Consider the following 16,021-nt stretch of genomic DNA (forward strand, 5'->3'; position numbering starts at 1 on the left):
GGTACTTCCTCACCTGCAGAATCCACTGGTGGCCGGGATATATGGGGGCCTCAAGGTGCTGCTGCTCCGTACTTTCGGCCTCAGTTGTCTGGAACGAGCGGCCCGTATTTTCAACATGGGCGGTCTTGGCGACTGGATGCCCTCAGTCTTAATGAGCAAGATGCTCTTGCTCATGGACGGCCACCAGGGGTGTATGCTTGGGCATGTATGGCTGCTGAAGGTACTGGCTCACTTATCGTCATTGATGATTACAACTGCTGATGGTAGTAGCATAATGAATTCTGAAGTGTATGGACACATCCTATCTGCTCAAGTTCAAACAAATGCCTCAAAACGCATTGGTGGTTCATTCTACAGCAAGACAATGATCCCTAACATAATGCTAAAGCAATAAAATAGTTTTTCAAAGCTTAAAAAATGGTCAATTCTTGAGTGGCCAAGTCAATCATCTGATCTGAACCCAATTGAGCATGCCTTTTATATGTTGAAGAGAAAACTGAAGGGGACTAGCCCCCAAAACAAGCATAAGCTAAAGATGGCTTTCAATACAGGCCTGGCAGAGCATCATCAGAGAAGACACCCAGCAACTGGTGATGTCCATAAATTGCAGACTTCAAGCAGTCATTGCATGCAAAGGATATGCAACAAAATACTAAACATGACTACTTTCATTTACATGACATTGCTGTGTCCCAAACATTATGATGCCCTGAAATGGGACTATGTATAAACACGGCTGTAATTTCTACATGGTGAAACCAAAATGTGTAAAAATGGCCTCAATTAAAAACTGACAATGTGCACTTTAACCACATGTGATTTTTTTCTATTATAAATCTCAAATTCACGACCCTCAAGGTGTGAGATAAGGATGGAAGAAAATAAAATTTGTATTTCTTCTATTCATATCTAACACGTTTTGTCTTTTCATTTTTGTCCTTTGTCCAATCATTTGCCTGTTAAAAATCGTCTCACCTGGATCTACCTGTCACTCGCCACGCTTTATCTTGCCCATCCATTCTTCCAGCTTATCCCCCCTCCCTCCCCAAACTGCCATAATCCGTCTGAGAAGGGTCCCGATCCGAAACATCATGTATCCATGGTTTCCAGAGATGCTGCCTGACCCACTGAGTTACTCCAGCTCTTTGCGGCTTTTTTCAACTAAATCTGTTAGATAAGCAGATCAAAACTGTGCACAATACTCCAGGTGTGTCTTCACCAATACTCTGTACAATTGGAACAAATGTTTAGCATTACATGTTGATGCATATGGAAAATGGCTGAACAAAACATTGAGAAACACTCGTATATTGAATTTCGTCTGCCACTGTTCTATCCATTTCCAAATGTTGTACAGTTTTTATTCACTGTTCTTTAGCTGCTGTGTTAAGAACAGTTGCTCCTGCCCCTTCCAATTTGATATTGTTTGGCACAGTTTACAAAGCTGGATCACATGAGAACATGAAATTAAAGTTGCAGAAGTGGGAGGATTGGAAATGGGGAGGATGTTACAATGTGTGACAATACGTTGGGAAGCTGACTCCACTCCATTGAATTTCAAGTTTCACTGTGGCACTTGGGTTTCACTTAGGCAGTGGGATAGCAATCATCTCAAGAGAGGCAGATTGATCTTAACACATGTTAATCACTGGTTCAAAGCTATTTTAACATGGCCTTTTAACTTGAACTTTGAGCCCACAATTCTTTTGGTCTTCCTGGAATTTTCCAACAGAAGTAACTGAGTACACAGCACTAACATTAACATAAAGTCATATGAGTCCCAATAAGAACTCAGTAATTGCCTACTTGTGAATAAAGGTTTGTTCACAGAACTTCTGCCAAAGATTAGATTGCACATTTAAAGTCTCATCTACACTTTGGACCTGTGATCTATTAGATCAATAACACAGCACTTGTCTGTCATATCTTGGAGAAAATACTAAACCTCTTGATAGGCCTATGTTAGATCATTGTGACCAGTTTGGACTCACTTCCTCAGGGCAGGTGTTAAGAGTCGAGCGTGTTTTATTGTTACATATCCCAGACAGAACAATGAAATTCTTTCTTGCAGCAGCACAGCCCAATATGAAAATATGGTACTCTGGAAACAATTTTCCAGACACAAAAAAAGTTGAATACATACACACACATACACACATAAAAACAACCAGTAATAGAGCAAAAAGACAAAAACAATGCGCCAAGTCTATGTAGTTCAAAGCTTATATGGAGGTTGTGTTTAATAGCCTGATGGCTGTAAGGAAGAAGCTGTTCATAGAAACATAGAAAATAGATGCAGGAGGAGGCCATTTGGCCCTTCGAGCCAGCACCGCCATTCATTGTGATCATGGCTGATCATCCACAAGCAGTAACCCGTGCCTGCCTTCTCCCCATTTCCCTTGATTCTGCTAGCCTCTGGAACTCTCTTAAATTCATCCAGTGAATTGGCCTCTACTGTCTTCTGTGGCAGAGAATTCCACAAATTCACAACTCTGGGTGAAAAAGTTTTTTCTCATCTCAGTTTTAAATGGCCTCCCCTTTATTCTTAGACTGTGGCTCCTGGTTCTGGACTCCCCAACATTGGGAACATTTTTCCTGCATCCATGTGTAGGAAAGAAAACTGCAGATGCTAGTTTAAATTGAACATAGACACAAAATGCTGGAGTAACTCAGCGGGTCAGGCAGCATCTCTGGAGAGAAGGAATGGGTGACGTTTCGGGTCGAGACCCTTCTTCAGCCAACATGCACTTCTTGTGCCAACATGCACTACCACTTCCGTTGCTCACCTTTACCGTTGAGGATGCTCTGCAATCGGTCCATGACGTCCTGGACCCTGGCACCAGGGAGGCAACACACCATCCTTGAATCCGGCCTGTTGCCGCAGAAACCCCTGTTTGTGCCTCTCACTATGGAGTCCCCTACTACCACGGCTCTGCCTGACGTCTGTCTCTTCGGCTTTGCTTCAGAGCTATGATTTGACTCGCAGACCTGTCCGCCACTCAGACTAGCAGTGTCTTCTGTCCCGATAGCTTCCATGAGGGTGAACCTGTTTTCAAGAGGTACAACCCCCGGGGTCTCTTCTCCAAGCTTCCTTTCCTTCCTCATCATCACCCACCTTCTCTCTTCCGGAATCTTCGGTGTAACAATCTCGCTGTAGGACCTGTCTAGGAAACACTCGTTTTTCCGGAGATCCTGAGGTCATACAGTTGCCTCTCCAATGCCCCAACAAGGTCCTGCAGGAGCTGAACCTGGACACACTTTCCACAGTTGTAGCAGCCAGAGGCACCAGCGGTGTCCCTGACCTCCCACATCCTGCAAGCATCACACTGAATCAGCTTACCTGTCACTGCGTTTCACCCTCTCCAACTTTTGGAGTAGTCTCCTCACTTCAGCCTCCTCGCTGAAGACTCTCAAGCCAAAGTCTCGCACTTTTCTCACAAGACACTTCCCATGACAAGGCCGCTCCCCATCTCAGCCAATCCCTGCACTCACTCCACCTTTATCTCTACCCAATATTAATGCAATCATATGGAGAATCCATAGGATATTTAGCATAGAAAGAGGACATGCAGCCTGTTGATTTGCAATTGATTTCCACTCAAGCCTCCTCCCATCTTTCCTCAGCTAAATTATCAGGTTACATTATCAATGTAACCCCCTATTTCCTTCTCCCTTACATGTTTATCCAGCCTGCTTTTACATTTATCAATCCACTTTGTTTCAACCACTGTGTGTAGTAGTGAGTTCCATGATTTTACCTTCACCATTTTTTGGGTACAAAATGTTTCTTTTGAATCCCTATTTCATTTCTTTGTGACTAAGGCCTTGACATATAACTTCTCCTTTATATTTCACTTCTCTTCTCTCCTTATCTGACATTTTTGTGTTCTTTTTGCCTCTAGCCTTTATCACCCATCTGCCAATCACCACCCTCCCTCACATTGGTACTCACCTAGCACTTGCCAGGTCCTGCCTCTTTTCCAGCTTTCTCCCCACTACTCCAATCGGTCCAAAGAAGATTCCCAATCCAAAATATCGCCTGTCCATTCCCTCCGCAGATGCTGCCTGAATTCCTCAAGCACTTGGTTGTTTTGCTTGACTTGACTGTTGACTTCAGGAAGAGAAAGCCAGATAACCTGCACATGTTCATCAGCTGGATGATGATAGAGAGAGTCAAAAGCTACAAGTTCCTGGCCATGCACTTCTTTGGTCTGTCCTGGGCCCAGCATGAAGATGCAATTGCAAAAAAAGCTCAACAATGCCTCTACTTTCACGGAGGTTTGAGGAGATTCGGTAAATACTCTGCCAGACTTTTAAACATATACAGTGGAGAGCTATACTGACATATCGCTGCCTGGTTTGGTAATTTAAATGCCAAAGAATGAAGGAGGCTGCAGAAAGTGGTGAAGTCTAGTCCAACACAAGTATTGACATCCCCATCATTGGAGGTATCTACAGGAAAGGCTGACTCAAGAAGTCAGCTAATATCATCAAAGACCCACAGCACCTTGGCCATGCTCTCATTTTGCAGATACTATCAGGAAGAAAGTACAGGACCTGAGAACCATTACCTCCAGGTTCAAGAACAGTTTCTTACCATCAGGCTCTTGAACCACCCTACACAACCCTAACCACAATCTTACCTCAGCACTAAACTAATAGGCTTTGTATAATGTTGCACTATATTAGTCCGGCTACATTTTCATCCAAATCATATATATATATATATATATATATATATATATATGTGTGTGTGTGTGTGATTAGTAAGTTTGCCATCAACATAAAGATTGGCAGTGGTGAATTTGTGTGAAAGGTCAATGGAGACAACTGGAGAGATCAATTGGAAATGTGGGCAGAAATGTTAGATGGCATTTAATCTGGATACATGTGAGGTGTCACACTGAGGGTAGTCAAATGTAAGGTGAACATGTACGGTAAATTGCAGAATCCTCGGGAGCGATGATGTACAGAGGTATCATAGGGGGCAAGTCCGTAACTCCCTGAAAGTGGCAACACGGATAGAACATAGGCAATAGACAATAGGTGCAGGAGGAGGCCATTCGGCCCTTCGAGCCAGCACCACCATTCAATGTGATCATGGCTGATCATTCCCGTTCCTGCCTTCTCCCCATACCCCCTGACTCTGCTATCATTAAGAGCTCTATCTAGCTCTCTCTTGAAAACATCCAGAGAATTGGCCTCCATGGCCTTCTGAGGCAGAGAATTTGCAGATTTACAACTCTCTAGATAGGGTCATAAAGAAGGTGTATGGTTTACCTGCCATCATTATTCAGCCTGTTGGCATAAAAGTTGGAGACGCATAATACTTTGGTTAGGCCACATATGGAATATTGTGTGGAGTTCTGGAAGGGTATTGAGGTTCTGGAGAGGGTGCAAAAGAGGATTGTCAGGATGTTGCCTGGTTTTGAGAACATTCAATGATGATTCAGTGATGCTTAATTTGTCACATATGCAACTGCACAGTGAATTTTCTTTTTGCATATTTACACATGCAGCTCTGCCATTTTGTCAAATATGGTCCATGAAAGTTTACAGCAAGAAAATAAAATCATTGGCACTGATGATGTGGTTTATGAGTACAAGTGGGCAGTATCATACACCAAGAGGTAATCGCCACATGAATTAAGTTAGAGTTAGTTAGATGTGGTCACATAAAGAAAGTTTCCAAAGCCTAGATTGTTCTGGAAAAGCCCTGCTGGACTCAGCAGAGCTTACATTAGTCTCTGTGGTGATATTTCCACTTTAGACCTCAGAGGTGATATTTCCACTTTGGCTCCAACAACCTCCCTCTTTTAGGCACAGATGGCTCATTGCGGCAGGTTTCCTGTCACCAAACATTATCACATTGGCTCTGTCCTACTCAAGAACAAGAAAATGTTCCACTCCCACTCACACCTAAGCAATGAATCCTTGTGGTTTCATTCAGCACCATCCAGTTTTAACATTGGAATGTCCATTAGGAAGTAGTTTAGTTTATTATTGCCACGTTTACCAAGGTACAGTGAAAAGCGTTTGTTTGCATGAGAAACAACAATACCTGAACACAATCAAGCCATTCACAGTGCAGAGATAAAGGGTGCAATATTCAGTGCAAGATATAACATTGAAGTCCGATAAAGTTAAGTTAAGGATAATTCAAAGGTCTCCAATGAGGTAGATGGGAGATCAGACCTGCACGCTAGCTGATGAGTGGTCGGTTCAGTTGCTTGACAATAGCTGGGAAGAAACGGTCCCTGAATATGCAGGAATGCTTCTCCAGTTTCCTCTGCAAATCTCTGAGCATCTTCATTTGGAAAAATGCCATCATCTTGGAAACCTTTACCTAATAGCATTTAAGAGTACCTTCAATAGAAGGATTACAACAGTTTGAAAAATGGTTTACATTCACCTTCCAAGGCCATGCGAGGATAGATAATAGTGCTGACCTTGCCAGTGATACCATTCTCCTAATAAATCTGGGCTTGAATCATAATTATACAGCATGGACATTGGCACTGGCTCAACTTGCCCATGTTGACCACGATACCCCATCTACGCTAGCCCCACCTGCTTGCATTTGGCCCATATCCCTCTAAACCTTTCCTATCCGTGTACCTGTCCAAATGTCTTTTAAATGCTGTTATATTACCTCCTCTGGCAGCTTGTTCCATCTACCTACCACGCTCTGTATGAAAAAACTGCCCCCCAAGTTCCCATTAAATCTATCCCTTCGCAATGTAAACATGTCCTCTGGTTCTCAATGTCCTCTTCTCGGGGTAAGGATTCTGTACCTTATCCATTCCTCTCATGATTTTATACATTGTCTGGGCTCAAATATTTATTGTAGTCACGTATTTTAATTCTATTGATGTCTACAAGATAATTGCAAGCATCCTTAAAATACCGTCTGCACAGTCTTTCTTTTCATTGTAGAATTTATGCCTAATTTATGTTTCTGTGTGCTGTCTGAGTTTATGTGCCTGTGCTGCTGCAGCAAGCAAGAGTTTTTATTATACCTTACTGTACTTACACATACGGCAATAAACTCAACTTCATCCAACTTCAATAACGAAAATATAAAATACAAGCTAATAACTAAATGTTAAACTCACATTGAATTTCATGACATTTGATGAATACTTTGGTACGGTTTCATACAGGTCACCAGCTTAGATTTTGCCTCTTGTTTCAAGCCAGCCTGAGTCTTCATATTTTCAGATCATGTGTTCATAATGAAATTGTCAAAGTTAAAGTAGATACTTTTTGCAAACTTTCAAATTGAAGTGAACAAATATTATCTTGCAATGCACTTGAGTCTGAAATTATACCTTAAGCAGAAACCAAGTTCTAAATTGAAATTTGGGATCAAATTCAATTGCTTAATTCACTGGAACAATTAATACTTAGAATGAAGATATTTGGCAAGGAAATTCTCACTGCAGACAACACAACAGTAAGATTGTATCATATTACAGAAGAATTACACCCGTGCTGTAATTCATTGAATGACATTTGTCCAAAAATAAATTTAAGTTGAATGAATGTAATTAGACAAAAAACATCTCTGTTATAATATAACTTTTTTATTCCAGCAGAATTTGCAGTCCGGGACTGAACAATGGTGAATGGTCTGAACAATGGACTGAACAATGAACAATGATCTTAAAGAAATTTGCCAACATTTTAGTTAATTCTGTGATAGGGACATCCTCTTTCCAGATACTTCCCATTCCCAATGTTGGGTTTCAGTTCAAGAAGATTCCTGGCATCCAGCATATGTGATGTACATATGGCTGAGCAGCAATCACATTTGAGGAGTAAGTACAATTTTTAATTAGTAAACATTTTATAGAGTATTAAATAAAAATATGAACATAGGCACGTGAATGTTAGACTGAAAATCATAAATGTTTGAACCTTTTTCTATTTTGAGAGCAATGTGTATGTGTAATGGCAGTATAATTCGTTTTCATCAAATTACATCTTCTTGGGCAGAGATTTTGCAAACCAAAGGTTGTGATTGAGCACGTCATTACAAAACTCGGACTTTGTTCAACTTTGTTCAACTCGGACTTTGCAGCATAACAAGATATTTTACAGTGCGACCAGTTCTTCAGTACTTTAAATTCACATCAATTGAACTGATTTGCTTTGATTCACTTGGAGAAAGCTGGAAACACAGCTGCCTTTGGAGGATATATAAGGAAGTGTAGATGCTGGTTTACAAGAAAACACACAATGTGCTGGAGTAACTTAGCAGATCAGGCTGCAATGCTGGAGAACGTATACAGGTGATGTTTCTGGTTGGGACCCTTCTTCAGACTGATTGTGGTGGGGGGGGGCAGGGGGGGAAGGTGGAAGAGAGGAAGGTCAAGTGATAGCCTGGTGAATGTTAGGTGGATACAGGTGAGGGGGGTTTATTGGCAGATGATTGGACAAAGACCAGAGATGAAAAGGCAGAAAGTGTCAAAAGGGGTGTGAATTGTGAAGCCAGAGGAAGAAATATAAGTGGTAGGAGTGTGGGGGGAGGGGAGAAATGGGTGAGTCCAAATGGGGCACAGGGAGAGGGGGGAGGGGGAGGATTGTGTGTAGGAATTAGGTACGAGGGAAGGTTGAACAGACTTGGATTGTTTTCTATGAAATGCCAAAGGTTGAGGGGAGACCTTTGGACAATGGGTGAAACACTAACCGCAACTTAAGGATTCCCACCTTAAACTATGAAATCCCCAAATTACTGGCAGCTATATGGTATAATAATAGTTGTTTACAGAATTCAGGCTATTTCTACAGAAAACAAAATATTTTGTAGTTAAACAAATAGCTTCCTGTCAGCTGAGTCGACCATTCTTATAAAATTTGATGTCTGGCATATGACCAAGATATTTTGCTGAACCTGAAGTATTTCTTCTTCAGTGGCAAGAGATGTTAACTCAACCTTCTGCTTCCTGTATTTTATTCCCCTTGCCAAAGTCAAACTAAAAAAGTGAGGTAATCATCTAGTCTGAGGCTGTTTAATTGCTGCTCTACAATTGGTCAGCAAGGACAGACGTTCATTCAACAGTCAAACATCTCGTGCATTAGCAAGGAGAATCGCAGAAAGAAATAACAGTTTGTAAATCAGTGTCTCAAACATGTTGTCAGAGGTGGTGATAAAAACAGAAATGATACTGGCATTTAAAATCCTGTTGGATGGGAACCTGAATATGCAAGGAATGAAGAGACATAGATCATGTTCAGGCAGGAGGAACTAGTTTAATTTGGCACCATGCTCGGCACAGTCATCATGGGCTGAACAGCCAATTCCTCTGCTGCACAGTTCTATATTTTATGCTCTACATCTCTGAATATTTTAAGTAAATAAAAGAATAATAATAATAATAATAATAATAATAATAATAATAATAATAATAATAATAATAATAATAATAATAATAATAATAATAATAATAATAATAATAATAATAATAATAATAATAATAATAATAATAATAATAATAATAATAATAATATTCCTTTATTCGTCCCACACCGGGGAAATTTGAAAATAATTTTCAAATAATAGGCTGACTTGAAAATATTGCTAAACATTTAGACTGGGGAAATAATGGTTTATTCTGAGTATTGCATGCAGTTCTGGTCACCTCAATACAGGAAGAAGGTGGAAAGGATGCAGAGGAGGTTTACCAGATTGATGCCTGGAATAGTGGGTATTAGCTACAGGGAAAGGTTGGACAGACTTGGATTGTTTTCTCTGGAGCATCAGAGGGGAGGTCTGATAGAAGTATATAAAATTATGAGAGCTTTGGGGAGGCAGTCAAACCCTTTTTCCCCAAGATGGATATATCAAATCTGAGGGGACATAACTTTAGGGTGAGAGGGGCAAAATTAAAGGAGATGTGCAGGGCACGATAGGCTGGTGGGTGTCTCAAATATACTGCCAGGGATGGTGGTGGAGGCAGATACAATAGTGGGGTTCAAGCAGCTTTTGGATGTTCTACGGGGAAATAATGGCGTTAATAGCAGAACGGAGAAGCACTTGTAATATTTGTAGAAGGGACGTTAATCAGATATTTCCAGCCCAATTAGAAAAAATACTTGATCCAGATTTGGAGAATGAAATGGGGAAACTGAAGCATGTTTTCCTGAGAATTTGGGAAATAGCAATATTAATAAATGCAGAGTAGTTACAGAAAAATAATGTATTCAACCGGAAAAGGTCCGCTACTGGGTTAAAAAGGGATCTGACCTAAGGAAATTTGTAGCCAAACATTAGTAGATAAAGCATTTAATGTGCAGAGAGATCTCCAATTAGGAGATAGTTCAGTTCCATAAAGGGGAATGAAAGAGCATCCAAAAATAGAACTACCGGAAATATTAAAAGAAACTGAACCTCATGAATTGTGCAGGTTATAGGTGAAATGGCTGATTTCTGCAAATTTCTATAAATTTCTCTTTTTCTGTATAAATTTCTGTAAATTTCTATCTGTTCCTACTGAGCAACCCATCCAGCCCCTATTCTCCACTCTTTCATTTTCCCCATACCCTGCAAATAACTTGCCCATCCCTTTTGAAAGCTGATTAAATCTGCTTCAGTCATAAAACCCTGATTCTTTCACCCACAACTTTGTTTCCTCTGTTTATTAAGTAATCTGATAATAGGGACAGTTTCTCTCTATTTATCCTAGTTAAACTAATCTTGCACACCCCTGTCACAACTGCTCTCAGTCTTTTTTGCTCCAGGAAGAACAACCCTTGTTTCCACAAGTGCAGATCAGAAACTTTCCACCATCTACATGGCACATATCAGGAGTGCGATAGAATACTCTCTGCTTGTTGGGATCTGAGAAACTCCATAGCTAGCAGGAAAAAGTCATCCACTTGATTGACACTCCATCAAGACTTTAATTCCATTCACCACCATTGCCAGATTGCATTTACTTGCCAAGGTTACTCAGAAAGAAAATTTGTGGCCTCTACCACCAACAGGTGCATGGGAATACCACAAACATGTGTTGGGTTAGTGGGTTATTATTCTCATACATACCAAGATACAGTGAAAATCGTTGGTGTGCTCTTCAGTAAAATCAAATGTTGTCCACCTTCCCCCACTCCAAGACATACACCATCATAAAGAGAAAATGTGTCACCTTGCTTTCAAGTCACTGTGTTGAATTCTTGGAACTCCTTATCTAACAGCATAGTATGACCTCTGTTATCAGAAGGACTGCAGCAGTTCATAGCAAGAGCTCCTACAGTGCGGCAGTCACTTGCATTTCATCTGAGATCGTAAATGGATTGCGTCCGCTGATAGATCCAAAGTAGCCGATTGGCTACCTTTCTGTGTGGATGTACCAACCTTTGCTTCGACTCTGGGTACACAGACATAAAATATTACCATGTGTTGAACTTCTACCTGATCCTGATGTTGCAAAGGATGGTTCTGGCCATGCTTCCACAAAATATTCTGCTTGGTTGAATGTTCTTACCTAAAAATACAAGTTATTTTGAAGCTTCTAACTTTTAAGAATAAACACGTCATGTAATTAAACAGCTTTAAAGTTTTCTCTTCTCTGTTGATCATAGATTTTCACATTTTCTGGTTTGGCAACATTGTTTCAGATTCACTATTACTAGTGTTTCTTTCTGCCATATTATTACTATTATCATTACTATTACTCATGTACTATTAATAGCAATGTTATTACTATATTATTAGTAATATTATTTTCTAGATTATTACTAGTATTGTTATTAACACTATTACTATTATTATCACTACTGTTTTTTCAGCCATATTATTACACTTTGTCTTGGTCTTTATCTTAAATATTGTTCAATATCTATTGGTTTTAAGGTAGCAATGCAGCAATAATAACTATCAAATCCACATATATATGGGCAGCAAATTCACCTTATATTTTCTGCTTTGTGTATCTCAAAATTGCATCAGACAGGAACATATGCACACACCATTTATTTTATCCTAGCTGCTACAAGGCATTACAAATTTCACCATGAAATGGCTGCCTGTACTCATTTGACAGTGCCATTTGTTATTATGTGGCATTTGGCATCAGATTTGCATGTATTTCCTTGGGTTCACATGAAGGGAAGAAGAGTTCATTCAGATTAATAAATATATTTTCAGGTTTACTAAAATATTATTCATCAGTCTGATACCTCTTTCACCTTTAGCTATATACACAAGTTTTGCCATTTCAGATTATGTTTCTGGATTATGTTCCCCACAATATCCTTTTAGCAATTAATGCTTGGAATACTTTTAACCAGAGGCATTAACAAAGCTACGTTCTCAGCATTGATTATTTGATCTGCTGGATCTGCATCTTAATCTCAGAATCAAGAATGCATGCACAGGGCTACAAGTGGCATGTTTCACTTTTATTTTACTTCTTGTTTCTGCTGGATGGTTAAGAAAACAATGGTGCTGTGCTGTGCATCTTGAAAACTACCTCAATGTCACCAAAATGAAGGAACTAGTCATAATAATCCTTTATTCGTCCCACAACGGGGACATTTGCAGGGTTACAGCAAGAAAGTGGATAGCGAAAATAAATAAGCATTCATTAAAAATTAAAATAACGGCAATTGTCTTTATTTACTGGTCTGCTGGGAGCAGCATCAGGAAGCAGGATGGACTACACACTCCAGTCCAGTCACTCCAGTCCAGTGGTGCTGAAGTGGAGATGGTTGAGAGCTTCATGTTCCTGGGTAATAAATATCTCCAACAATTCATCCAGGTCCAACCACATGGCTAAGAAAGCACATTATCGCATTTACTTCCTCAGAAGGCTAAGGATATTTAGCATGTTCCAATGACTGTAACCAATTTCTACAGATGCACTATATAAAGCATTCTATCCTGATGCATCACAGCTTGGTATGGCAACTTCTCTACCCAAGGCCATAAGAAATTGCAGAGCTGCGAATGCAGTGCAGTGCATCACACACCCTCCCTCCCATCAAATCTATCTACCTCGGGAAAGCAGCCAACACAATCAAAGCCAACTCACACCATGGTCAGTCTCTCTTCTCCCCTCTACTGTTGGGTAGCAGAAACAAAAGCTTGAAAGCATGAACCACTAGATGGAAGATCAACTTCTTTCCCACTGTTATCTGAATATTGAGCAGATCTCTTATTCCCAATCTCCCAATCTATATCGTTGCAGCCTTTGCAGTTTATTTATCAGCACTTTCTCTGCAATGGAAGAAATGTCATGGCAGGGTAATGATCACCCATACACCAGTTCAATCCTACACACTAGCGACAATTTACAGGAGCCAATTAACCTACAAACTTGCACGTCTTTGGAATGTGGGAGGAAACCAGAGCACCCGGAAAAAAACCTACGTGGTCAGAACATACAAACCCCAACAGACAGCACCCGTAGTTAGGATCTAACCTGGGTCTGTAGCGCTGTAAGAAGCTACTCTACCACTGTGCTGCCCTGACTTGTTGTCAAAAATAACTTGTTAGCTATAGCTGCGGCCACTTTGATTTAACCTTCCCCACAAAAAACTCTGCCTCAATGTTACCAAAATGAACCTCAATGATACAGCTATGCTCCATCTTCTATAGTTCTGAATCCAAACTACAAAGTTATCATGGATCCTGTGCATCTTAATCTTCTGGAGCACCCTGCCATGATGGACTTTATCAAATGCCTTACTGATATCCATGCAGACAACATCCACTGCTCTACCCTCTTCAATCACCTTAAACTCATCAAAAAACTCAATCAAATTAGTATGGCATGACCTACTGTGGAAAAGCCATGCCGACTGTCCCTAATTATCCCATTCTCTTCAAAATGTGAGTAAATACTGTCCCAAAGAATCCTGTGCAATAGCTTCCCTCCCACTGGCATGAGTCACCAACCCATAATTTCCTGAATTAGCTCAACTCCCGCCCTTGAAAGAAGGAACAACATTTGCTTCACTCCTCTCCTCCAGGACATCATCTGTGTCTGGAAAGGATACGAAGATCTTCGTCAAAGCTTGTGCATTCTCCTCTCTTGCTTCTCTCAATAACACTGCACGGCGATGCAGCGGTAGAGTTGCTGCCTTACAGCGCTTGCAGCACCAGAGACCAGGGTTCGATCCTGACTTCGGGAGCTGTCTGTACGGAATTTGTACGTTCTCCCCTTGACCGCGTGGGTTTCCTCTGAGATCTTCGGTTTCCTCCCACACTCCAAAGACATCCAGGTTTGCAGGATAATTGTCTTGGTATAAGTGTAAATTGCCCCTAATGTGCGTAGAATAGTGTTAGTGTGCGGGGGATCGCTGGTCGGTGTGGAATCGGTGGGTTGAAGGTCCCGGTTCCATGCTGTATCTCTAAACAAAACTAAACTAAATAGTCTGAGGTAGATCTCATGAGGAGCTGGGGATTTATCCACCTTAATGCTTTTCAATAGTCACAATAACACCTCCCTCCTGATTTCATAGTGCCCTGGCGACATTAGTATATCCCACACTAATCTCACTATCTTCTGTCCTTCTCCTTGATGAAAACTGATGCAAAGCATTGGATTTGATAAGGGAACGCAAGGTAAAGGAGCCAACAATGGCTGAAAGGGAGATACCAGAGGGTAATGGTTGACAATTGTATGTCAGGTTGGAGGCCAGTGTCTAGTGGAGTGCCCCAAGGATCTGTGTTGGGTCCACTGTTGTTTGTCATTTACATTAATGATCTGGATGATGGTGTGGCAAATTGGATTAGTAAATATGCAGATGATACTAAGATAGGTGGAGTAGTTGATAGTGAGGTAGATTTTCAAAGTCTACAGAGAGACTTGGGCCTTTTGGAAGGGTGGGCTGAAAGATGGCAGATGGAGTTTAATGCTGATAAGTGTGAGGTGCTGCATTTTGGTAGGACAAATCAAAATAGGACGTACAGGGTAAATGGTAGGGAATTGAGGAATGCAGTGGAACAGAGGGATCTGGGAATAACTGTGCATTGTTCCCTGAAGGTGGAATCTCATGTGGATAGGGTGGTGAAGAAGGCGTTTGGTATGCTTGCCTTTATAAATCAGAGCATCGAGTATAGAAGTTGGGATGTAATGTTGAAATTGTACAGGGCATTGGTGAGGCCGAATCTGGAGTATGGTGTGCAGTTCTGGTCGCCAAATTATAGGAAGGATGTCGATAAAATGGAGAGGGTACAGAGGAGATTTACTAGAATGTTGCCTGGGTTTCAGCACTTAGGCTACAGAGAGAGGTTGAATAGGTTGGGTCTTTATTCTTTGGAGCGTAGAAGGTTGAGGGGGGACTTGATAGAGGTTTTTAAAATTTTGAGAGGGACGGACAGAGTTGACGTGGGTAGGCTTTTCCCTTTGAGAGTGGGGAAGATTCCAACAAGGGGACATAGCTTCAGAATTGAGGGACAAAGGTTTAGGGGTAACATGAGGGGGAACTTCTTTACTCAGAGGGTTGTGGCTGTATGGAATGGGCTTCCGGTGGAAGTGGTGGAGGCTGGCTCGATTTTATTATTTAAGAGTAAATTGGATAGGTATATGGATAGGAGGGGATTGGAGGGTTATGGTCTGAGTGCAGGTAGATGAGACTAGGTCAGGGAGAATGGTCGGCGTGGACTGGTAGGGCCGGACAGGCCTGTTTCCATGCTGTAGTTGTTATATGTTATATGTTATGTTATATTAGGAGGTAGTGATCATAATATGATCTACAATTTGAGAGGTAGAAGGGAAAATCGGAAGTGTCAGTTTTACCTTTGAGCAAAGGGGACTATGGAGGCATGAGGGAGGAGCTGCCCAAAGTTGATTGGAAAGAGACCCTAGCAGGGATGACAGTGGAACAACAATGGCAGGTATTTCTGGGAATAATACAGAAGGTGCAGGATCAATTCATTCCAAAGAGGAAGAAAGATTCTAAGGGGAGTAAGAGGTGACCATGGCTGATAAGGGAAGTCAAGGACAGTATGAAAATAAAAGTGAAGAAGTATAACACAGCAAAGATGAGTGGGAAGCCAAAGGAATGGGAA

The 16,021-nt window shown here is 41.0% G+C and overlaps 1 protein-coding gene across 2 annotated transcripts in view; it reads left to right on the plus strand.

Moving 5' to 3' along the window:
* mettl8 (methyltransferase 8, methylcytidine) overlaps nucleotides 1-7,684 on the plus strand; it is a 32,702-nt gene extending 25,018 nt beyond the window's left edge. Inside the window, exon 10 of one of the 2 annotated variants that reach the window (XR_013547552.1) lies at nucleotides 7,599-7,614. Coding sequence is in view for 1 of the 2 variants with exons in the window: in XM_078403907.1 (XP_078260033.1) it covers nucleotides 7,599-7,628 (30 nt within the window). In the remaining variant the exon portion in view is untranslated. Of the gene's footprint in view, nucleotides 1-7,598 lie in introns of both variants that reach the window. The other variant, XM_078403907.1, reaches the window with a different exon arrangement.
* Nucleotides 7,685-16,021: the final 8,337 nt, after the last annotated feature.

The sequence above is a fragment of the Rhinoraja longicauda genome, chromosome 8 (genome assembly GCF_053455715.1).
Source record: "Rhinoraja longicauda isolate Sanriku21f chromosome 8, sRhiLon1.1, whole genome shotgun sequence".
Taxonomy (NCBI): domain Eukaryota; kingdom Metazoa; phylum Chordata; class Chondrichthyes; order Rajiformes; family Arhynchobatidae; genus Rhinoraja; species Rhinoraja longicauda.